This window comes from Dermacentor silvarum, chromosome 1, assembly GCF_013339745.2.
Source record: "Dermacentor silvarum isolate Dsil-2018 chromosome 1, BIME_Dsil_1.4, whole genome shotgun sequence".
Taxonomy (NCBI): domain Eukaryota; kingdom Metazoa; phylum Arthropoda; class Arachnida; order Ixodida; family Ixodidae; genus Dermacentor; species Dermacentor silvarum.
Window position 1 is genome coordinate 58,999,845 of NC_051154.1, and position 25,380 is coordinate 59,025,224.

General features: G+C 48.0%; 1 protein-coding gene across 4 annotated transcripts in view; it reads right to left on the reverse strand.

The window, feature by feature from the left end:
• Window positions 1-211: 211 nt before the first annotated feature.
• Window positions 212-25,380, reverse strand: part of LOC119464086 (low-density lipoprotein receptor class A domain-containing protein 4) — a 65,558-nt gene continuing 40,389 nt past the window's right edge. The window contains exons 2-4 of one of the 4 annotated variants that reach the window (XM_037724930.2): window positions 7,159-7,253; window positions 4,472-4,647; window positions 212-3,705 (exon numbers count right to left, since the gene is read on the reverse strand). In XM_037724930.2, the coding sequence (XP_037580858.1) occupies window positions 3,346-3,705; window positions 4,472-4,564 (453 nt within the window). In that variant the 5' untranslated portion in view covers window positions 4,565-4,647; window positions 7,159-7,253 and the 3' untranslated portion in view covers window positions 212-3,345. Of the gene's footprint in view, window positions 3,706-4,471; window positions 4,648-7,158; window positions 7,254-19,408; window positions 19,558-25,075; window positions 25,191-25,380 lie in introns of those variants that run through there. The other 3 variants (XM_049668589.1, XM_049668590.1, XM_037724921.2) reach the window with 3 other exon arrangements.

A 25,380-nucleotide genomic window follows, 5' to 3' on the forward strand; every position in this document is an offset into this window, starting at 1 on the left:
GTTAATGCAATACCAGTAAGCACGGTATAGGTGAACCACTGCATGCACCCATGCTCAGCGTTGGTTGATGCGCGCTGCAGTAACGTCCCAACACGCAATGAGCACAGCCACCCACTTACCACGTTTTGAATCCGAGGCGCGCCGATGGAGCAGCGCTGTCGGCAAGTTTTCGACGCCTTCGACGAAAGCTTTCGGAACACTTGTCTCTTCGAAAAAAGCCGTATGTTTATCCGTTTATTTAAACCAACTGCAGGCCCCTTGTGTAAGGGATACATCAGTCACACAGTTGTACAAGCACCTCTTCGTGCGCGCTCTTTGAAGCACCAGCCGCAAGGGCTAGTGTTCACGGGCGTCCGGCAATGTGTCCCTGCAACCTTGCTTTTCGACCTCCACAACAGACGCGACGACAGACTGCGGACCGTCAGGACGCAGTCTCAAGCTACGACCTCGTTCGCTCCGCATCATTCAGAACAGCGGTTCGGCCCTACTAAAGAAAGCAAAATAATAAAAACAGGAATAGACAACGACTACTTCCGGCAATTTTGAAAGTTTTTCTTAACATCCCATTTTCGATGCCCTTCAGGAACCTTTATCCACAGCGCATGACACACGATGACGGCGCTGTAGCGACGAATTCGGCCATCTGTTAACGGCTGACAGTGCAGAAATAGTTTCACTGATGCAGTGAAAATGTTCGCACTGAAATATCTGAACCTTATTCAATGCGATATGCGCTGGCTGCTGTACCGTGTTTTCGCGCACACCTCATGCAAATGGTCGACAGGATTATGCCCGTTCGAGGAAGCGTCTGGCCTTCGGGAGCCGAGAGTGTCGGCGCAGTAAGCGCATGGCCTTCAAAAGTCACTCTTAGTAAACGGATGGAGATTTTGAACCCTGCTTTCAGTTTACCAGAAGTGATTTACCATTTATCGGAAAAATATATATTGCCCTACCCATCTCTGGGCAAGCCGACTACATCCAGCTGTAGCTGATGAAAATTTCCTTCGTGATCCCAATGCGTTTAAAAGCTTCGAATTGAAGACCGAGACGTAAACGCAACTCACAATTTCGGAAATCGGCGTATACGGATGCATCTAAATTCGGTGCGTACTTGCTTACAACTCGAAGATTTAGACGGGGATATAAAATTAAATCAGCGCGATGCTGTCAGAGCGCGCAAAAAAAAAAGAGAGAAATGCCCGGGGTCGCTTCACTGGCTGCCTTGTCGAATGGGTCGCGTGCCGCAAAAGCGCAGCTGTTCTGACAGGGCAGCGCTGGGGAACCGAACCATAATCCTGACTCCCATGCCCAGTTTTATTGTGCCACGACACCACAGTATACACCTAAGTTCACACGTATGACTAGTGAGGTATGAAAAGCAAAGTTCATGTTTTGCATTTCAAAACTGTGTCAGCACAACGAAACACAGCTGCCACCCTAATTTGAACACATAGTGGCGTCAACAAGAAAACAAAATGTTGCATAGCAGCCACTGCACCAGCAGCATCAATTAGTCCAGCAGAAGTCCTCAGTGTGCTGTCAATCATGCTTCATTTCGCTACATCTGTTGCTACAAGAACAGGCATCGTAATTTACGGATGCGGGCATAGTCTGTAGAATACACACATATGCTACAAAATATACCACGCTCGTTTTGTTAGGAACACGATCTGCAGAAGGCAGTTTATTTTTTCTCACAAGTGGTCTGTCTACGGTGCAAGGAAACCGAGTTTTGCATTGGCATCCAAGCAGACAGAAGTGCTATCCATAGAAGATGTCCATTCTGCAAGCTGGGAGCGACTTGCATAGAGCCCCAACTAACCTCAACAACCATCGCTGGTTTAATCCAACCCAAACACTGGGATTCATGCAGTCTTTTATTCTGCCTTTGCAACGACTACGACAACTTCTCTCCAGACAGAGCTTTTTACGAGACAGCCAGCCACTAGAGCAGCGAGCCACAGTAGCTGCACGAGCCACGATTCTTTCCGCACCTCTCAGCGAGAACCGTAGCCCACAAGGCCAGGGATTGCAATTTCATGTCTGTACAACTCAGCATGGGAACCATAAATGAGAAATATATCTGTAACCAAGATGGTAGCACAGACTGCTGAAATGAGGGAATACTTTGCAGCCACTCAATAATGTGCTTGGAGTTATGAATTTCATGAACAAGTACAGCAGTAGTTATTTTTAATGATGAATATAGACAGTCATGATGACATGGTGAACTCTACAAGTAATAGGCATTGGACAATATATACACATCTGTTGCATGCGCAACAACTGCCCCTCAGTCTGTCCACTCTTTCCTACTGAGCTTTGCAGGAACCAAGCGCGAATGATCATGGAAAAATATCTTCACAAATGCTCTATCGCAGGGGAGGCCATCACCCTAGTGACTAACAGTTTTCCTTCAATGAGTCAGTTGCTGGCAAACTCAACTGGTAGCGCGTCAGCAATCAGCATCATAATTCGTGCTGATCTTCTTCAAGGCTGTTTCAAAACAAAACTATAAGCACTAACTGCTCTGGACACAGTGCAACACAATAAATGAACATACAAAAGAAGTGCAACGATTGGAACTATTGCTCAAAAGTCCAATGGCCCTGTTTGAGCTTTTCCAAAGGTTACAACAAAGCTGGCGAAGCTTGTCTATACCTAATTTGCTTATAAAATCAGTGGCGAGAGCTGTATGTCTCTTTTGTGGGCAAAACACATTTTTACAGCCAATTTTGTAAACAATACTTAAGGCCATGAGTATATGTATGCATTCTAAAAAATTTGTACACTACTGAGTTTATTTTTTTTGTCCCTAGGTTACTGAACATACACGTGAAAGACAAACGAAAAATGTTGGGTTAAAAGTTGTGTGTTTTACTAGCACGTGCATCCAATTCCGCTAGAGAATGAGTGGGCCTTTGTACACAGGCTTCTTGAATGCAAGTAAGACACTCGACGCAACACGGGCTTGGCTCTGGGCACACAGACCAGCGGGCGAGAAACCTGCGCACACACTTGCGAAGAAAAGTCCCATCGGCAGCGGTCCTCAAGCACTCTCTTGCCCATTTGGTTTCGTCTAAGACTTGCACTATTCGCAGCAGAAGCAACAACATGACTAGGAATGCTTGAGAGTTAATTGTGAAGACATTTGTACCATGGATGCGGACCCCAGGGTCAGTCCCCTGGGCAGGCGCTGGCAATGCCTTCGTCACGTTTACTTTGTTCTTCTTCCCTCCGGCGTGTTTGTACAAAGAGGGGGGCGGGCCGCGGCGGCCCGAGGGGGGGCAGGCACTGAAGCGTATCACATGGCCCATTGAAAGACAGATAGCGCGGGGCGCGGGGTCAAACGCCCCCGGGCCGCTGGCAGTCCGGGCTGTGCCAGCGCGCAGTCCGGTTGCAGGGGGTCACCGAGTTGGAGCGCACGACGACGCGCCGCAGCCGGCCGCCGCCGCACGGCGGGCTCCCATCGCGCACCGTCCGGTTGGGCGGCGCGCGCACGCACGCGCCGTACAGCTCCTGCTCCTGGTCGGCGTCGCGCAGCCGCACGCTGCCGGCCAGCGGGTGCTCTTCGGGCAGCGCCACCGTCGGTGGCAGCTCGAGCGCCAGGTCGGTGCGCACCGACGCCGCGCGCACTTGGGCGTCGCGCGCCGCGGCCAGGGCGGCCCGCTGCCGCTCCGCCGCGCTCGCCGACGAGTACAGCGCCTGCACGCAACAAGACAGCGCGGTCAGCCATCGCGGGGCATTTTTTTTTTCACGCGGCCCAGGAACGGTCCTCCGGAATCGACGTCGCTGGACCGCACGGCGAATCCGAAGACCATAGAAGGCTGCTCGTGAGCAGAGGAGCGTTGGTCTCCAAATTAAGGGCGACAACATCTAATATGGAGACTAGCTATGGGCTTCTTAAATCTAACAGTAGACGTGGCTTCCCTAACAAAGAAGCGGACATCGGTGGCCGTTAGGAAATCCGAAAGCACTGGTCCTCGACTGGACGGGGCTCTCCGACAAAAACCAGCTCATCTCGTAATAAATATTGCAGCAATAGACGCAAGTAGAGAGAGAGGTTTCGTAACTGGAGAGGTCATCTATAGCGACGGACATAGCATGCTCCAGGTGTTTATTACAGTAGGGTGAAATATGAAAGGAGAAAACGTAGGCTAAACGCAATAACACGCGAACTCACGGTGAAAGTGTATACCAGTGCTTCAAGCATTGCAGAACATATGTTCTTCACTGATGAAACCTGTCGTTTCAAGGACCAAAGGTGGCTTCCGCGCATGCCCAGTGTCACTGACGGTATTTTTGGGGACCGCTAGTTTGCATCCGCTTTTTCCAAATCTATCTAACGGGCACAATACGGACGGCCGTTAGCATAAAGGAGCAGATCGCGTACCGACTGCACGGGCGGCAGGAGCACGTGCTGGTGGGCACAATACGGACGGCCGTTAACATAAAGAAGCAGATCGCGTACCGACTGCACGGGCGGCAGGAGCACGTGCTGGTAGGGCTGCGGGTCGTGGGGCGCCGGCCGACTGCGCCGCTCACTCCACGACCGGGCGCCCATCCTGTAGTGGCTCACGATGCAGGCGACCAGCCCCAGGCTGAACACCGAGTTGAACAGGCCGCTCACCACCTGGCCCCAGGATGCTGCACGAGAGACAACCAGTGTGACGACACGGCAGCACAAGCACAAACGAGGACACGAATTTTACAGACGCTATACAAACTGTCAAGCACGGCGAAACTCCATGGCGGCATCCACGCAGAGCATGCTCAAACGCCTTTTAAAGAAATTACTTAGACTTCGCATAGTACACTTTTTCTTATCGCGCACCGAGACAACGGCGCTATCGTAGGCATCTTGACAGAGCGTGCACCCAGCATTTGGGGATTTGTTATTAATCGTATGACAGTTTGCTCCATCTTTGCAAGCGCTTTGTTTTCTAACAAAGCGCTTGCAAAGATGGAGCAAACTGTCATACGATTCGTTTCCCAATGCCCTAAGCAAATGCTGCAACATTCCAGCACGCGTCATACTGTACATGACGATTTCTCATCTCTCTTTATCCTCCTTTCTCCCCTTCGTTGGCCGCGGAAACCATCGTAAGGGGAGTTGTCCATCGTAAGGCGCGACAGTTATGAAGCATAACATATAAACAGGTCATTATGTTATTCATCATTAAAGAAATATAACAATAGAACATTACGTTCGATAACGTAATGTTAAACGCAACAGACGCGGATACAGAAAAACACAGAGAAAAAAAACGCTATTAAAAATAAAAACAACGAGCTTCTCGCCTGTTTAAACGTAACTTCAGCATAAATAAAGACGCGAGCAGGAAAAAGCACATGAGTAATTTACGTGAGCGTGTGATGTGCAACGGCTACGATGCAAGTTTCCGTAGTTTCCATGTAGTTTCCATACGTGTCAGAGCCTGAATCAAGCCATTGAGACAAACACAGGCTAACTTAAAAACGAAAATGCCTTCCTACCATAGAACTCTCCCTTTCTCTCATACTGCGACGCGGAGAAGGCGACTTCTGCGAACTTGAATTTATCGTAATTAAAACACACGCCCGCAAGCGCCATTTTATCAAGCCGCATAACCTGTGCATATTTACGTTGGCCCTGATGAACGCGGTGCCAAATTATAGTGCATACTGTTAAAAAATTCCACCAATTTACGCAGAAAAGCCAAACTTGCAACTTGTCCCGTTCATCGACCCTGCTTTCAGCGCAGTTTTGATTCAGTCGTGTACCGCGCAGATACGGCCAAAAAGAGAATTGATCCGTTGTTTCGCCAAGCGCACCAGTGTTTGCTTTCAATAGCAGGAGCTGTGCGGCGTAAACTCAGATGAGCTATTTTGTTTACAATCCTTGCTTTAGTCCCGTTCGACGACGATGAGATCGCAAAATCACGTTCTTTATGCAAATAACGTATCACCCACTATAGCACGTCTGAAAACGCCGATGACGATTAGTCTTGTATTCCCCTGGTACACGTCCTGTATGCAAACAGAGGCAGGGCACGCTCTGAGGTCGAGTAAAACGAAACATGTCCCAGTGCAAGGGCTCACAGAACAGTTCGTATAATACGCGACGGCGTCGGCAAATCGTGATAGCCAACATATTACAAAAGCAGTTCGGCTTATTACAAACAATTCTTACGAAAAAATACTTGTGCATTCGGCCCTAGATTTACGTTAACGTTGTGGCAGCAAGATTATCATACACGCACGCCATACCAGTATCTTTTCCCTCTAAAATAGTGTAGCGTCAGAAACCAGCGGTCATTTATTTATCTGCATTCAATCCTTCACATGAATTTTGCGGCTTGTATACAACTACAACTCTAGGTGCACTAAATGTGCATGCACAATCGTCCTGTTAGCTGCAGCGCGTATACGGCACAGTCAAGGCCGCTTATGATATCCCGGAAGACGGCGAAGCTTTGTGAAATCTGGTTAGCCACGATTCAACTACTTACCAACACCCTGACAAACTACAATCATTTGTGGTTCTCGGGCAGCGGAAGCAAAACTTCCACATTGAAGTTTCCGGCTGGCCAATTGTTATGGATATCATCGATTCCATCACATATGCGCGGAAACGCGAGTGCTCACTTGTTCGCCTGCAGGTGCGCAACACATTGTGCCACAATACGCTGTGCCACAAACGTGACATTATAAATAATAATCGCAGCAAAGGAAAATAACGCATCGTCGCGGCGGCTGCTGAAATCACTGATGATTCAGTCAACACCAGCTATACGATGAACCGGAAAGCAGAAAATATGCGACCCATTTACACACACTAGTTACGTCATGTGTTGCGTACATAAGTAACAATTAACGTTAGCTTGTCCTACTCAGTAAACAAGGAACCCCGTACACGGTTCCGAAACGGTGGTCTTTCTTCAGACTTGGCCAGTGACCATGATTCACTTCAAGTACGCACACCAACACGACTCTACAACCATTACTTTTTGGTTCCACAAGGAAGCCAGGTAATGTGCGTCTCGAACGGCACCGATATCCTGATGTACGAGCGGCGTAACGCTCCAAGGTCCGTTGCTGAAACTGCAAAGGTATCTCTCGAAGAGACGCATTACACGGTTTCCACGTGAAAAGCTATAGTGAGGATCTCTGAATTACCTGGTTCGACCGAGACTGGTGACCATGATCGTGTCTCACTCTGAAAGGCAAACTCCGCTTAGCAAACTCCGCGTCACAGGAATGCCGCGATATTTCTGCGAGAAAAATCAGGGGAATCGACTGTTGGTAACAACCACGCAGCGCAGGTAATGAAGCCAAAGAAATCAAAGGGAACATAAAAAAAAGAGAAATATAGAATTATTTATGAATGAGGGCTAAATTTGCGATAAGTTTCATATTCTTAATAAGGGAAAATGAAAATTAAAGCGGAAGAAAGGACAACTTGCCGCTAGTGGCAGCCGAACCAAGAACATTTGCGCGATGCCAATTCGTGTCTATGACAAATGAGCGACGGAGATAGTTGTTGCTCCGTCTGCTTTCTTGGATATTTGTACGTATTTATTAAACGTAGCTATCCCTAGAAGTATAGTCACTCATGACGGTGACCAGCTGTTCTTTCTTCCACTTTCATTTCTCACTTTCTCTATTAGAATATGAGCTTATCGCAATGTGAACCGCAATTATATTTGTACATTTCAATTTAAAATCAGTTTCTTTTACGCCTTCCTTGGCCTCACAGCCCGTTAGCCTCATATGGCTATAGATCTGCGTGAAACTTAATTTTCCAGTGGGTTGGACATCAGGAGCTTTTAGAGAACTGTTAGTTTCTGCACGATTAAGACCGCTTCTCACGCTTGAAGGTCATTAAGCCATTTCAATTTAATATATTTTTAACCTAACGCTATTCAACGTTATTCTCTAGTTCTATATTTTAATTCACGTTTTATCCAAGGTATTGGCAAGGCTCACCTTGTATAGTAATCAATAAATTGTGGTTTAAAAAAATTATTATATTCTGGGGTTTTACGTGCCAAAACCACCATATGATTATGAGGCACGTCGCAATGGGGGACTCCGGAATAATTTTGACCACCTGGGGCTCTTTAACGCACACTCAGTGCCCGGTAAAACTGTGGAGTTTAACGGCCCGAATCTGCATAGTGGGTTACGATAGAGACCGGATTTTCAGGCAATAAAAAAAAAAAAAAAAAAAAAAAAAAAAACTGTTTTAGGCGCCTATAGCAGACCCTAAAGCTGACAATAAGGCATATAGTATAGGCGCCAAATACTGTCCTTAAGGCCATATATAGGCTGAATTATTAAGAACTCCCGCTGTGCACCTGAGAATAAATTATGATTTTCTAAGGAATACAGCTTACTATACGTTTGTTTTGTGAAATTCATTTCATTTTTTTGATGGAACGGAATGAGGCGGTTGCGCAGGTTACAAGATTTATATGAAAAGAAGTGCGGCCAAAAACAACGAAAAACGTCGAGAGCAGTGACAAACAAGCACCACTCCAAGATTTTCGGGTTTTAGGTTGCACCTTTCCCACTGGGTATTGAATTTAAGCAACAAAGAACGCTCAACATCAACCGAAGTTAGCGGCGCATATTTGTACTTCGGAACGTTCGACAATTCAATGCCCTCTGGAATTCCAAAGGTTCGCCGCTCAGAACCTTTGACAGTTCTTTCAGCAGCAAAAACACAGGATTTTTGTCCGAGACAGATGGAACTTTCGAACTATCAGCAACAGGTCCATTGGGGATGGTGGCGAACCCTTCGTGAGCATCCAAGATGATCCCCACGGTCCTGGTCAGAGTTGCACCCCAGCATTTAAGTTTCTCGATGACGTGCTGACTGGCAATATATATTTTTACAGATTGCCAGTCAGCATGTCTAGCCTACGCGAACGGCCATCTACATAAAGTAGCATGCGATATTCTCAACCGACTCGACGAAATACCCCGCACCACGATAATCTGGACACCGGGACGCGAAGCCGTCAGCGGAAACCATCGTGCACACACGATAGCCCGAGGTCACTGCAACCGGGCTCTGCAAGAGACGCCAGAAGACGCCAGTCCACAATTACTACACACTTACTATGAGATACTTCAGCACTACCGCCTTTCGAGAAGAACGATGCCGCCACCGCACATCCCTAACCAGAGCGGAAGCCACGGCCTGGAGACAACTCCAGACCAACACCTATCCTCACCTTACGCTCCTCCACGCGATGTACCCCACCCTTTGTCATTTCTGTACAGAGCGAGCTCCCTTTTATCATACCACATGGGCATGCCAAAATATCCCCAATAACTCCCTCAATCGAAACGCAACGCACGAGCAGTGGGAGACGGTGCTGATCAGCTCGGCACTGGAGGATCAGCGAAAGCTGATCGCCAGAGCCGAAAGTGCTGCCACCGCCACTGGGGCCCTGGACTGAAGGCTCCACCCACCACGGGGATCCACCCCTCTCCGTGCCCCGTCAAAATAAAGTTTCTCTCTCTCTCTTCAATGACGTCGACTAAAAAAGGTGGAGCGGGCACACAAGTATGTTAAGTCACCTTCCAGTGTATCGTCGCATATTTAGTACGGCTTGAGCCCTTCTCATAACGATGATCTCGTCTGCTCCAAAACTCTTAACAACAGCCTTTACACCGGCAAAGTGCTTGTAGTAATAATTGACTGCTTTCAGCTAAGTTCCCCAGCGTGCTATAACCTTATAAACAAAATAAGGCTAGGTCAAAACACGGAAAAAGGTCATTTTTTAAGTTTTGAACATCTAATATAGGCACCTACATCAAAATAGGCATTTATAGGCCACGATAATGGTGCCACTAAAATGTTTCTAGACCCATAGTTTGTGCTTATACATGTTAAGTAGGCACAATAACGACGTAAGGAAATATAGGCATTTTGCCCTAAGTTCAGGTCTAGTTATGAGGGACGCCGTGTAGTGGGGGACTTTGGATGAATTTTGAGTTTTCTTTAGCGTGCACCAAAAGCACGGTTACACGAGTGTTTTTGCATTCCGACCCCATGCCATGTACAGTATTCTCACTTCGCCCTGATATCCTGATGGACGAGGGCTCATCCGGGTTAACCTCCCTGCCTTTCCCTTACCACTTTTCTCTCTCTCTCTCTCCCATCGACCATTGATTCATCCATCAATGCTCAATCAAAAGCAACGCATCATCACCAGTAAGAACTCTTTTCATAACAGCTCGCATTAATAAATTTTTAATTACATTGCTTTCCAGGTGTAATCCGTCGTGACTTTAGGCATGCATGCAACGAATGGAGTGCGAACGCCAAGGTCGAAAAATGCGCTCTTGACGCCGCCTGACGCTGACAGTGCAGCTAAAAACCAAGGTGCGGTTCGTCGTATGAGTGGCGCTGTTTGCAACTCGCCTATACGGTGCAAAAATGCAGGTCTTGCGCACAGAGCGCACAGCACCTTGAGCAGGCAGCAACTGCTGCTTCGGTTCGGCGAGCAGATTAATCCTTGCAAGGACACTCGTAAATCCTCGCGAAAGTCACAGATCAAACCTTACTGGCTTTCTCCGCTCACAATTTTCGTCGAGTTCCAGTGTACGGTATATAAAATGTATAGGTAGGCAGGGTCAACTGGAGGTATCGGCAAGTATATGCCGTTGTCTACTAAGACCAATAACCCCATGGGCTCATCACCCTCCTGCCAGAGTTCGGCGTTACGCGTAGGTTAATCCCTTTAGATGGAGCTAAAATCCTGGAGAGCTGCCACGTGGCCATCCGCCGGGATGTCACCCCCTCGCTCTCCCGCCCGTAGTCTTTACATACTTCCACCATACGGCAAGAAAGGCGGGTGGTATGCGTTATTTTTGCTAAGTAACCGCCAAGCACATGACAGACAAATATACTTGCGCACAATTCTGCCGGTTGTTTTAGAGAACGGTATCCAGAACAGCACCGTGATTAGAGAGAAACTAAACTTTACCTAAGTAACCAGATTTTTTTAACATCAAGTGAAGAAAAATCGGCGCCACCGTATTAATACCGAAAACTTCAACGGTGGGCCAAGCCATGGAAGCAGAATCGGTGACAATGGAGCTGATATAACGCCGACGAAGCAATAATGAAGGCGACGGCCATCTAAAAGATCGTGTCTCACATTGGCTACAGGATTGTAATATGTGTGCTAATCGGACGTAGTCGTGGATTAAGTAAGAGAACATTACATAAATGAGTCATTCCTACGCTTTCTCAGAACACAGCATAATAAAACCATAAGGCAGCCTGCCAGCCACATTAACGTGCACCAATTTTCCTTATTTCCTCATGCCATTTCCATTTGGAACTGACTACCAGAGAGTGTGGTTAAAGCTAGTAGTATAGAAACATTTATTAGGTTAATAAATAATTTACTGCTTGTGGATTAGTAATGTAGTGAAACATGTAATAAAAATGGTCATATGATCTTTTAATGCATGTGATGCAAAAATATCTGCAGAAAATTGTCAGTGTGCAGTGATTTTGTATGTAGGCTATACTTCGATGACTTATGCTTAAAGATATTGAACGCAGTAAGTCATTATGACTGCCTTATTTGTTTGCTGTCCCAGTTGCTATCAAAAACGTTTAGCCAAGTGTTTGCTCCAATGACATGTTTCTCTCTCTTTCTCTTCTCGTTTGCATCGGCTCCTGCATTGCCCCAAGAGCGCCTGTTGTATGTATAAATAAAATAAAATTTGCTTCTATCCGACAGCTTTGACCTTGTGTGCAGCGCGACGACGCCCACAATCTTTAAGTGAAGCAAACAAGAAGATACACGCTTTGAGAAGGCTAAGCGAGATATGAAGCCCGGCAGCACGCCTCTAAGCATGCCACGCCATACAACTTTATGTATAGTAGATTCAATCGCATGTCCAGGATCACCAGCTCTTTTCAGCGGAAAAGGGAATCACACGCAGAGCGACGCTCCAAAGCTTAGGCAATAAATATATTTTCATCATAGTCTGAGTTTGGGAATGGATTTTGTAACTTAAGTTAAAGTTTATTTCATTCTTTCTCATACTTATGCGTTCATTCATTCATTCTTATGCGTTCACCGAGTGGATGATCCCTGCCATAACGGTTACCTGGCGGCGTCTGAGTCAATGACGAAGAGCGAAAGGAATGGAAAATGAATAGAGATCGTTAGACAAAGCCCCTGATGAGTTGCCAACGACGACCGAGTGAGCAAGGAGGGCCGGCAAGGTTGCGCAGGTGCGTGAACCTCTCCTCTTTTCGTGTGGAATCCAGCACGGAACCCGTAGTTTTGTCAGGCGCTTCTCAGACATTAGTCAGACGGACAGCAGCAGCGGGTGTCATGAAAGTGTACGTTATGCTTTGCTACCCCGCGGTAGCAAAGGATATGTCGCATGACAGGGCACACAAACTGCGCTGCTCGACGCAATCAGAAATACACCAGCGCTATACAATTGCGATTCCGTTCATTAACCCCAGAGACAGACTGCACAGCCCAATCAATGTTCGGCACTCTACGCTAGCCCATCTGGGAACACTGAGAAAAGCGAACGGATGTTCTCCTTAATGTTACGCATAACATTTAGGGGGGGGGGGGGGGGGTTATACGTCAGGCCTCGTGCCGCTTATACGCAGAGTGAGGCACATGCACATGAGAGCCGGACAGTGAGATACAATTGTACACGCCACGCACCTTGAATGCCTCACAAGACCTTTATTGTGAGCGAGACCCTCTTGCTTGCGCGCGCACTCCACGCGGGTCTGCACATCATTATCAGCGTCGCACTTCGTCAGCTGCCTCCAACAGCAGCTACCCGTGCAGAAAGCGATCTTGAGGGAGCGTTTTTCCACGGCTACAGTTTCACGGGGGAGACGCAAGCTCTGCTGCGAAAAAGGCGATCCCGCTCCTGCAGGCAGTTTTACTGAAGGGTATCCTCGTTTTCAGGACGCAAGCAGGGCGTGCGTCTGTTGGCCACACCATAGCATACCGCGATGCTCGACCCTCTACCGAGACCTGGGATGGCAAGAGACCAACTCCGGTCTCTTGTCTGCGCGTGTGCGCGCAGCTGTCCTGGAGCACGCAGACGTTGCCATCCTTAGGAGCCTTTGCTAAAACCTTGTACTGAAGCTCAACGTGCGTTCCCGGAGTCTCGCGTCACATGCTGCCTGGAAGGATACCCAGTTTCTTTTTTTTCTTTCTAGATTATACAGATTTTTAATAAAAATGCTATGGGCGTAGCGAACGTGACGTTTTTTTCTGAGGAGTTCCTCGGCGAGGCGGACACAACTTGCCGTTAACTAACGTGAGTTTCAGAGGCCTAATTAACAAATATACATTACTCAATTTTTTATTGGTTCCTTGGGGCAAATTGCTCATATGAAAAACTTGGAGACAGGCAGATTTTTGAAAAATCTTGTTAATCGCACTTAATTCGAGATATTCATTATCATATTTCAACGCTCAATCCAATCGCAACCGCAGATGGAAACGCCCCATGACGAAGTGTATGACGAAATTTGAATGATGGAATGCCTCAGCAAATACCAATACGGCACGTCGCGGTAGATACTTGCCAGGCAAAACATGCCGTATCAGTTGCCGTGACAGTGCGCAGCGTTCAGTTTCAAACTTCGTCGCGTTTTTCGTCCTGGGGCGTTTAGGTCGGTTACGATAGCGTGCTCGGTTTCGATATTGCCCGAGTTCAACGCTGAAATTCGATTCGCTACGTTCATAGCCTTGTTATAAAAAATCTGTATAGTCTTCGCGACGAAAGAAGGAGAAAAAGACGAAAAAAAGAAACTAAGTCGACTACTGTCACGCTTAGTGCTACCACCACTCTAAAATTGCACAGCATCAAAAATGGGCGAAAATTCCCTAACATCAGCTATATTCAGGATGACACCAGTTTCGCGACATTTGCCAGAGTGTGGGACGCAATGCATGGGCCTTTCAGTTACTTTTGTGCTTCAATGGAAAACAGAGCGTTCTTTTAAAAAGTAAGTGGAACACCGGTGCATTTTTTACGGCGAGTTTGATGGCGATATCTACAAACTGATGCCATTCTGCAAATTCATTTCAAGTGAATACGCCTTGCAAACTCACCGGCTACAATTTGCAAAATGCCATATCTGCCGTGAAGTAATTAATTACGACGTTAATTAGTGACTTCATGTAAATTGGTTGAATATGTGTTTCGATTTCCCGAGCAAGTAATGTCCCCCTATCTGAATAATCCAGCACAACAACTAATTATGTTATCTGCAGCAGGCGATCTTTAAAAATTCCGTAAAACTTAAAAATGACCACCCGTATATGCTTAAAGTACCCTGGGTGGTCGAAGTGAATTCGCCGTGCGATCGAGGACGCAGCATACTGTCGTAGAGTTTAACGTTCGTTCACAGTGGGACATTTGGCGTTTAGAGCGGCAAGGAATCCAATTCGGATGTGGCGAATTCCATCGAAAAGGCCCTCTCTACGGCGATCGGTTCCATGGACCGTTTACTGCCGTCGCTGCCGCCGGAATTCCTCGCCACGGACCAATCAGAACGCGAGCCCGCTACTGAGTCATCCCTTGCGGGAATCTCCAAATGGAGCCGACCGCGTTCGACGACAGCGATCGGCATCTCGCAGTCGTCTCAAGAGGCTGTGTCGACTGCAGCGACAGCGGATATGTTAATAAATTCTGAGAGAAATTACCCGGTTCTCCACGAAAATAGAAAAACACCTAGAACAAGTATAATGTCGTGAATGACGAACTGTCGCGAAAAAGAAAACCATGCAAACTCGATGCAAGCAGAGAAAAACTGAAAGAGAGAGAAAAAAGTGGAAAGGGAAAACACCACTCGGACATGTTAATGCGTGCTCGGCAGACCACACATGAATGCGACAGGTGGCGCATCGCATTCTAGAGCATCGCATCCATGCATACGGCGGTAATGCGCTAGGAAGGTGACACACACTAATGCGCCATGAGAGGGTAGATCGAGACGGGCAAGTCGACTCATACGGTGAATGTAAACGCTGGCGTATGGCTTCGCGGGAGGGAGGAAAAGTGAGATGGTTGCCGGCGTGTGCTTTTCTCCACACACGGGCGACCCGCACTCGCCGGAAACAGCTTCCAGCTTGTTTCGGACGAAGGGGTATACGCCACATTCAAACGCTGTCACGCGCCAGAAAATGCGATACGCTACTGTTCCGTTCATGTAAACGCGGTTCTTGTTTTCGCAGTATTTCGAAAGCTGGCAGCAACTCCGGTGGTGAGACGGGCAAGCAATGTGAACGATGCGGCGTTTCGGTGGCAGAAGATTTCGTGCCACACTGTAGACGACGAATATCCCGGTGTGATCAAGCCAGAATGTACACGACGGGGCTTTGCTGTGAGCAATTTCGGCCGCCCAGTAACCAAACGTTCCGGTTGCACTGAACTGGCAATGTACTGTCCTCCAACGTCACGTTTGTCGTATTAAAATCTGCAGAATCACGTGACAGAAGCGCAATATTTTAGGCAACATAGGCCTCGCATTCAGCGATACAATCTCTCCTACGACACTGTCATGGCGTTTTATGAGCGTGTTCTGCTTGCATCATGCCTCGTTTCGCGAGATACCGACTTCAGCACATAATATTGACTTCACTGACGATAACGATGCCCGGCTGCTTATGCGTCGACACCTACAACTCTCAGACTCGAATGAACGTGGCGTCACAGGATCGTACCTTACACCAATCTCTGGCCGTGGTTCAACCTGCCCCGCAAAGCCCCTTCTGCTAAAGTTGCGCATCGGGTGCGTTAAGGCGTCACGTCGATTGCCCCAGCATAGAAATGCGCTAGCCCTTGGTGCCCGGCTTTTTGATTGACTCATGGGGTTCGACGACTCAAAAGACTCATTCGGGCTATGCAAGACGCCTCAGTGGAGAACTCCGGACTAATTTGGGATCCTTTTTGGGTTCTTTAACGTAAGTACACGAGCATTTCTGAATTTAGTCCCCAAAGAATTGCGGCCACTGTGGCGGCGAATCGAACCCGCGACCTCGTGCTCAGCAGCAGAACGCCATATGCACTCAGCCACCGCGGCGGATCTGCCCGGCTTGTAGATAAACTTGCTGTTACAACGCCCGACTTTCAGCAGTTATCGCTCTGTGCTGCTGAGCAAGTTCCAGCAGCTCAGTCTTTCCAAAAGGTCGAGCTTAAAGTCCACGCGAGGTCGATACGGATTTCCTAGAATTATTTAGCTACGAGACTCGATTCTCGTCTGTAGTGGTCGTATACTCTGCCTTTGATGTCATGTGCCTTTCCTCATTTCGTTCATTTTTTTTCATGCAGGTGGGCGTGGTGTCGCTTTCAGCACACAATTCCCTTTTTTTTTCTTTTTTTGAAGGCAAGGTTTTCTTAGCTGACTTTACACGGGTTTGGCATACCTGGGTATCTTGTAGCCACTTCAAAAAAAAAAAAAAATCTGTCCCTTCGCGCCTCCCAGCGTCTAGCAAGAGGTATCAAAATGTAGGCCTAAACGAGACATAAAACAAGAATTACTCGTAGAGTAAGTAAATTAATGGTACGGGCGTGATTAGTGCCAATATAGTAAAAAATTAACCACATTGCACTATGCCCCTGTAAAGGGTGCACCGCCGTACATATAGGCATGTTGAGGGAAAGCCACCGTACGGCACACTTTTGGGAAATGAAGCGAGTTGGCGTAGGCAAAGCAGGGTTCATGCGAGGCAATGGTGTCTGGAAGGCGGCTTCGGCTTTGCCCACAAGAAACGAGCATTAATCGTTGAGTAAGTAAAATTAACAGTACGGGCGTAATTAGCGCCAATTAGTCGAACATTAACCACACAGCACCCATTGACTGCACATCTCCGGGATCGGCCCACCTGGCCTCTTGGTCAAAAAAAGAACGTGTCAACCAAAGGCCGACGCTAAAGAAGGCAAGATCGACGTAATTGAACGTGAAATACGATAAGAATAAGATACAAAATGACTGAATAATGAACATGAAAAGTCCAGAATAGAGAGATATAATCAACATTTAATCATCGAATCACTTGAACGTCGACCTTTTCTTTGGCGTCGACACTTTCTTGATTCTTTTTTCTTCCTCTTTTGTGTGATGTTCTATGGATCCCCCTGAATTAATAATGCCCAACCACTAAACACTGCTGTTGCGTCGCTTATTTAAGGCCACATTTTCTACTAATCTTGCACTGCCAAAGTATTGTGTATTCGCAATCTACGTTACTGCTTGTGCAGACTGCGTTTTTTACGGCGCTGCGAAATACAGAAAAAAAAAAACAATATAGTTGACTTCATTTCAGAAAGCTATGTCTCTCCAAGCGACATCGCGCTAACAGGACAGTAAGATGGCATCACCCATGCATTTCAGACGACGAAGACATTACTACCGTAGTAACAGGGTGAAACGAAACCTCGTAACACAAACCTCGCTTTGGCGGTTATGCGCAAGATCAAGCACGAAAGCTTTCTTGTTTTAATAAGTTATGGTAAAGTCGAAAATGAGTAGGCTCCATTTATTTTTATTAAGCTCATAATTGGCCGCGACCTTCAGTTGAGCTAACGCACACGTAACAGCGAAATGAAATTGATGGCAGCGGGCAGCTCAGTGTTATGAAGTCCTGCGTACATGCATGGAATGCTAATGTTGCTCATCTAATAGTCTTCATTTATCACACCTAACAGTAACCGGCACGGCAGATGAAGAAAGCGTTAAATGACTGATGAAGTCATCCATGCATCTTGACTACGTAAGATTATTAGATCGCTTCTTAGTGCAAAAAAAGAAAAAAAAATTCTGTTGGGCTTAACGTCAGGAAAACTGCACAGTGGGTTAAGAGGGACGCCGTAGTCTGAAGGGCTCCGGAATGATTCTGACCACCTGGAGTTCTTTAACGTGCACCCAAATCACGGTACACGAGCGCTGTTTGCATACCGCCTCCATCGGAATGCGATCGCGGCCGCCGGGAATCGAACTCGCGACCTTGTGCTCAGCAGCGCCATGCCATAGCCACAGAGCCACTGCGGCTGGTTCGCGAAAACGACTCAAGCAACGCAGGTTCCATAACCACTATGACAATATTTAGTGCCATCAAGCCGCATTCCAAGCTCAGTAGAAATCCTCCAGCAGGCGCTAAGATTGGCCACGCAACTACAAGATGACAGTCACGCATTTTTACACGGCTAAGATTACATGTTTCATGGTACATGATATGGACGTTTAAGCTTTCTTCACGCTCACTGATTCAACTTCATTGGAATCCCAAAGATTAAATTTATAACAGCGCACATACAGCGCTAGGCCCAAAGCTTACGACCGTCGTGAAAGAAGAAAGAAAAGCTATTTGACAAGCGCTACAACTACGGAACAGTATTCGGAACATATGCACGCCATACACGCACGAGAGAGAGAGAGAGAGAGAGAGAGAGAGAGAAAATGATTTAATGACAGGCAGGGAGGTTAACCAGGACTGAGCCCGGTTGGCTACCCTACACTGGGGGAAGGAAAAAGGGGAGAGAGAGATTAAGAGAAGATTAGAAAGTACGCTGTTGATATCGCCGACGTAGCAACAGATCTCTGTTCTATCACTGATGATCAATCAGTCCGGGTCATAGACGGTGTGCGCACTATACTAATATACGTATATACGAGGCGAGGAGCAATGCACACTGAACACGGTTCCGCCAGGCGGCAACCTCGCTCGATCTCGCAGCGATATTTTAGAGAGTCGCCGAAACGAATCGGGCAGGAGGCAGTCGGTGGCGCGAGTAGTATCGCTGGCGCAGTTCCCAGGCGAAAGCCGAGTCGGCATGCGGCCGAGGCACACACCCCGAGACGCGGCGAAGCGTGGCCCAGAAGCTGCGCTGGCACGCCTTCTTCCGTATTCCGCCGCTTCCTCGTTCGGCTCGTGAAACTGTGCCAGGGACAGACCGCGGCGCAGATTCGCGTCCATTTGCTGGAGACAAATACCTAAAGCAACGGAACGCCCACGCAGCTGTATTCCTCGGTTAGTGAGCGCCTCTTACGTCACGTCAACTTAGTGACAGCCAGTGAGCACGCACGTCCCGGCGCAACACGGAAGTGCTCGCTCATATATGTACGACGCAGACACGCGCGCCGGTTTTGCGCGCGACGCTTTTTCCAACACGCGAGCCGACCTGTCGGCGCAGCGAGAAAGCTCGTCGGCAGGCTTCCCAGCAGCTGCCTGCCTGGCTGGCTGTCTACACGCTGTCTCGTCCGGGCGGCAAGGTCACCGACGTAAGCGAGAATGCACATTAGTAGCTGCCGTCGCGGAAGGCCGCTGGATATCGCCAGGCTTCGCCGAATGCCGCGCGGATCTCGCAATCAGCGTGTCGGAAAGAGAACAAAAGGAAGACACACCTGAAATGGGCACCGTAGTCCACCGGCGCAGCACGCAAGGGCTGACCCGCCGCCATGTGCCGGCAAATTCAAATCACGTACGGGGCCGAGACAAGAGTGCCGGCGCCGGACGATGCAGCGATTCAATTCGAAACATTGCCGCCGGCGGAGCGCAAAACGCCCGCCACTGTCCCCGAACGCTCGAATCGAACGAGTGCGATTTATTGCGTACCGCGACAGTCTCCTACACGTGCGCGGTGGAACAGTCCACGACGTCGGAAGACAGGCGGCGAGCACGCATCCCGAGCAAAACGCATCGGCCGGCCACGCGTCCTGGCGGGGAAGAGCCGATAAGATAGCGGCGTCAATACGCTTGTCAACATCCCTTGCCACATGCAAGTCACGCGACGGGGGCCGCCATTTTTTTTTCTATTTTCATTGTGCTCGGCGTCGCCGCCAAGTTAGCGAGGAGAACCCGGCGGGCTGGGTTTTAGTGCCGCGAGACCCGCCAGTGCGGGTCGAGTGAGAGGGGTCAGGACGGGGTGCGCGCCGCCGCCGTCGGGCGCTGTTGACCTGGCCGCGAGGTTGCCCGTACGTCCGCTGCAGGCGGACCAGTGTGTGTTCTTGGCGCGTCGCGGGGTAAACATTACCCCGAAGACAAGTCTCCCAAAGCCACCGGTTTGCGCCGCCCGCAAAGAAGCGACCGAGACTGGGGGGCGATTTGGCGGTTCCCGCGCGTTTCTCAAGCCACTGTCTGCGCAGTATATATCATGATGCGAGGATCACTAAAGTAAACCGCCGGATACCGGTCCAACAACGAGCGCATCAAGTCGAGAGAGAAGCGAGTGAAACACTGCTTAGTTCAAACAAAAATGTTCCTGTATGGATATCTATATACGCCCACGGTTTTTTGAACGTCGTACACTGCAGTTGCCAAGCGGCCATTGCGACCAGCGCCCGGGGCGAAAAATGCGCCATGTGCGAGTAAAAAGCAGGACTTTCATAGGGTTTGTTTTATGAAACTGACGCCAGCCTGTCGAAATCTGGATGTCCTGACCATGTTTACGTGAAGTCGCCTCAGGCAGGCCGCAGCCTTGAGCTCAGGCAGGACAGCATACGCCACCGCCGACCTGATCTTCACATGCACCTCGCCTATCGGGAAGGCCTAGTGAGTTAACCTCCACTGCAGACGAGTTGACTCAGCCAAACCGATACCGTTCGTATGACAGGGAAATTTTAGGCAGACAACTAAACTCGACCCGCTTCTGTCGGGTTTATGTAAACGTCCCTTTGTTGTTTGCAGGTAAGAACAGTTGGCAAAGGCCGCCTTGGCCTGTCTTGTCACCAAAGCCAACAATACGAATCAACGCGCCGTGGCCAATCGCTAGTTAAGCGCGAAAGCTTAATGAACATGAGCCCACATAGACTAAAGTTGCTTTCAGAATTCGACACTCCTGGACCAAGAACGCTGGTTCCGCCATGCACTCCACATCGATAACGGGCGATGCGCTGTTTCGCTAATTTGTTCGGCTTGTAAGAGACTCCTTTCTTGCCAAGGCATCGGCCGCTTATGCTTCATTCACTTTTAATTTTTTAGTATGATATTAACGGCGCTATCGTCTACTGGTGCACGAAAAGAAGTGATCAGTAGTATTATACCAGGTGTTTATTTTTATGCGGAACAATTCTTTTTAAAAGAAACGGTCGTATCTAGGCCCCCGCCATTTTTGTTGATAGGCTACGTGGCTAGGCGGACATTAGCTGCAAGAAACAAATTCAACAATATTTTCGATAATTAAAATATGCAAATTACCTTCTAATTACTAACTTTAGGACACTTGTTGTAATAGCGAAACTGAAGACGAGGAGTAGTGAAGTCATGTCTGCTTAGCAGAAATCCTAAGACTAGGCCTAAAAGCTTCAGCATGCGACTAGCGTTGTCATATATATGAACTCTTCGTGTAAGTACATTCCATGAAAGGCTTTCTGTTATGTGAATACCAAGGTATTTATATAAGGTGACACTTATTAGTGGCGTAATATTAAGAACGTATACTACCGCGTTCGGATTAGCTGAATGACGCGAGATATACATGCTTTTGCACTTAGTTACGTTGAGCTTCATTAGCCAATCGGAACACCAAGAAGAAATGTTATCCAGATCTATCTGCAGTATTGCATTGCCAGAAGAGTTAGTGACAGTTCGATAAACAACATAGTCTACAGCAAATAGTTTGATAGTAGATTGAATTTTAGTAGGGAGGTCGTTAACATAGATTAGAAACAACAGTGCCCCTGAACAGAACCCTGTGGCACGCCAGATGCCACAGTAGCAACTCTGGAACCATAGCCAATAGCAAGTACATATTGTGAACAATCAGAAAGAAAACAATTTATCCAGTTAAGGACATGGTGATAGACGCTGAGCTTGCTTAGTTTATAGAAAAGTAATTAAGGCGAGACGGAATCAAAAGCCTTAGAAAAATGTAGGAAAATGCAATCTATCGTGAGGCCAGCGTCAAAGGCTTGAAACAAATCATTAGTAAAGGACAATAATTGCGTCAACATTTTAGTTAATTAGCAAAATTATCATTGAAATTCTCCTTGCTGCTAATGTCCGCCTAGTCACGTTGTCTATCAGAAAAAAGACGGCTGGGGCCAATATATGACAGTTTCTCTGAAAAAGAAAGAAAAGTATACCGCATAAATAATAATAAAAAAAACACCTGATTTACTAACAAACGTAGACAACATTAGCACCGCTTATGTATATACATATTCCACCCAGTGCCACAGCGCAAAAAAGAATTCATTAAAGAGGCACACAGGCAAACATGACGTCCAGCGAAAGTGATAGACTAGTGCTCGAAAGTGTATCAAGCTTTGCTTTTAAGAGAGAACAGTTTTCATCAGCGAGAAAATAACATGAATGTAGGGCGGAATCGACTCTACCACTGCACTGCGTCAGCACCGACAGCTTCATGCCTCGCTAATACGATCAATATAGTTAAAGGGATAATTACGTTGCATCTGACCATGGAAAAGAATGCAGTATAATCGATTTAATTTTCCTACATAGTGATTCACAGACGGTTTACTTTCACAACGTTTTCTTGGCGCTGTTTGCGAATTGTATGGCGCCTTCCGTCTGCTAGCGCCCGATGCAGCATGATCTTCGAGATCACCGGTTCCGGGAACCGCCGAGGTATAGTGTCCCTGTACAGATAGTTTTCAGGTGACGTCACAGATGCTTCTCATCGTGCTAGCACCCAAACCTGGCAACCACGATGAAGTCAGTGCACCATATTATGACACGTAAGTTTATTGTTTTGCTGTTTGGCGGTGACCATGTTTCACCGCATTATCACTGTTATCGATTTGAAGCTCGGCGCAAGGACGCGTCTGTCGTACTTCGTGTTTCTTGTTTACGCAGCTTCTCGGCGTGCAAGTCCCGCAAGGTGGCGGCCACAGTGACGTCAATGCGAACAATGTACAGGGTGTTTTTTCAGCTGCACCAAATTTTAGAAATTGCCCATGGCACATAGCACAATAGTAATCCTTGATCTTAAATAACTCGATGAGGCGGCCATTACTTCAAAGAGAAATCGAAATGCTTCATTGAATAATTAACATAATTACGCGAATGAACTTAATTATTTTACGGCATATATTTTAATCTACGAATTGTAGCTAGTAAGTTCTCAATAAAGGCGCATCCACTCGGAACGAATTTTCTGGGCTGCACCAGTTTCGACAAATGAATTTTCAAACTGTCCGACGAAATGCATTGGTGTTACAGTTACTTTGGTGCTTCCATACATAAAAAAAAAGCGTTTTCTTAAAATAAGTAACTGGAACGAATGCTTTCGTCGGACACATTGAAAATGAATATCTAGAAACTGGTGTAGTCCTCAGAATTCGTTTCAAGTGGATCGGCATGCGAACTCACCGGCTGTAATTCGTAAATTGAAATATGTGCTGTAAATGAATTAATTAAAATTGTGGTTGGCGTAATTAGGTTAATTACTCGATTAACAATTTTGATTTCTCGTAGAAGTAACGGCCGCGCCTCATCGAGTAATTTATATCAAGGGTTAGAATTGAGCTATCTGACCCAGACAATTTTTTAAAATTTGGCGCAGCTAAAGGAAAAAAAAAGAAACACCTTATATACAGAAAAGCTATTAGGAGTGTATACACGCACCGCTCAGCAGTCAAGCCGGCAGGAGCTTAGGGGCCCCATCTCAACTCATATTAAAGAACGCACGAAGAGCTCCAGCGCAGCAAAGATACCCCACCCTTTTTTTTTCAGCGTAGGCGGAACTTATCGAAAAAGCTTCGATTACATATCTAGAAGTTATCGCAGCACCGCGAGAACCATTTTGTGGCACTCTGTACAGAACAAACTCGCGAATCTTACAATTTAACGTTGTAGGTCACCTGAGACGAGACACTAGCATCTGAAATAAATGCGACAGTGTTTTCAAGTTTCATTTCTCGAGGTAAAATAGTTATGCATGCATGTATTGCAAACATTTCCCTTGCTCGAACTTCATTAGATCCCAGTTAATTAAGTCAACAGCTGGACACGGTTTTGTGTAGTCGCATGACGTGACGACAGTTTGCGCCGAATTTACTCATCTGATACACTTTTTTTTTTTTTCTGTACCTCTCTCACCGAGACATTGGATAGACGATTCAGATACTCGCGAGTGGACGCGTGAAAAGAAAGAAGACAGAAAGACGAAGAATTAGCAAACACATCGGCGCGAACGAAAAACTCCAAAAACGAACGAACGCATCCGAACGTAGAGGAAGGCACGGAGAGAATGAGAGGTCATTAGACCGAACGTATTCGGCGAAACAAAAACAAGCCGAGCCCGCGACCTTATCAACGGACTCCATTGATTGGCCGACGGGGACGCGCGGCCGTTCCGCGCAGCTTCGACGCCGGACCGGAACGACGCGCGGTAATTAATGTTTCTCCGCGTCTACCCCGATCGATCACTCGCGTGCCAGACAGGCGGCGGCCGTCTTGTCATTCGCGACGGAGCCACGAAAGACGCGATCGCTGTGACAACAAGGGCGATTGTGCGCGCAATACCGGCGCGCGCATCCCGCTTGCCGCGCGGTTCTATGCAGTGTAATGAAACGACCCGTGGTGCGTGCCGCTGCTCACGTAGCACGCGAGACCCGCCCCAAGGAGACGCGGCAGTCTTCTCCGAATGCGGCGGGAGAAGGAATTCGCGCCCAAGGGAGGCGGCATGCGCCCTGCAGCAAGCACTCTTCGCCGGGCGAACAATGCCAATCCTCTCCGCTCCTCTCGCCACGCCTTCATTGCCGTCGTCGCGCCTAATCAGAGGAGGAGGAGGAGGAGGGTCTCGCAGAAGAAACTGTCGCAGGACTGCGGAAACGGAGCGCCGCCGCCCTGTCCTAGCGCGAGACAAACTTACCCAGTTATTCCGATAAGATAGCGCGCCTGCTGCGAGCCGTTTATTTCAGCGATATTTGCGCGCGGTGTGTGCTCCGAGGGTTACTTTGATGCAAGAAAGTATGTCTCGAAAGAAACGCGTGGGTAAGAGCAAAGTGTCCGAGAGAGAGAGAGCGACGGAACGGGGAGAACCGCGGTCAACATCACTGGCGCAGGACACGAAGCAGGCGGGCGGCAGATTGCGCCCAAAGGCATACCTGCGGCGGCGGCGGCAGGGAGAAGTGTCGCGCTGAGGGCTCTCGCAGGCGGCTCATCCAGGAGCGAACGAGCGTACAGTCTGCAGGCAGCATGCATTAAAGATGTGTGCCGACGAGTGCAGAAACCAATAACGGACCGGGAGAGAAAGGGGGGGGGGGGAGAGAAGAATCGTCGGACGGAAGGGGGGGGGGGGGCGCATGCAAATACACGCCACGCCGCGGGCCAAGGGGGCGCGCGCTGGCGCTGCTCCACGAGGGCCGTTGCAACATAAATTAGCTGATGCGGAACCCTTATCGCGCGGCCA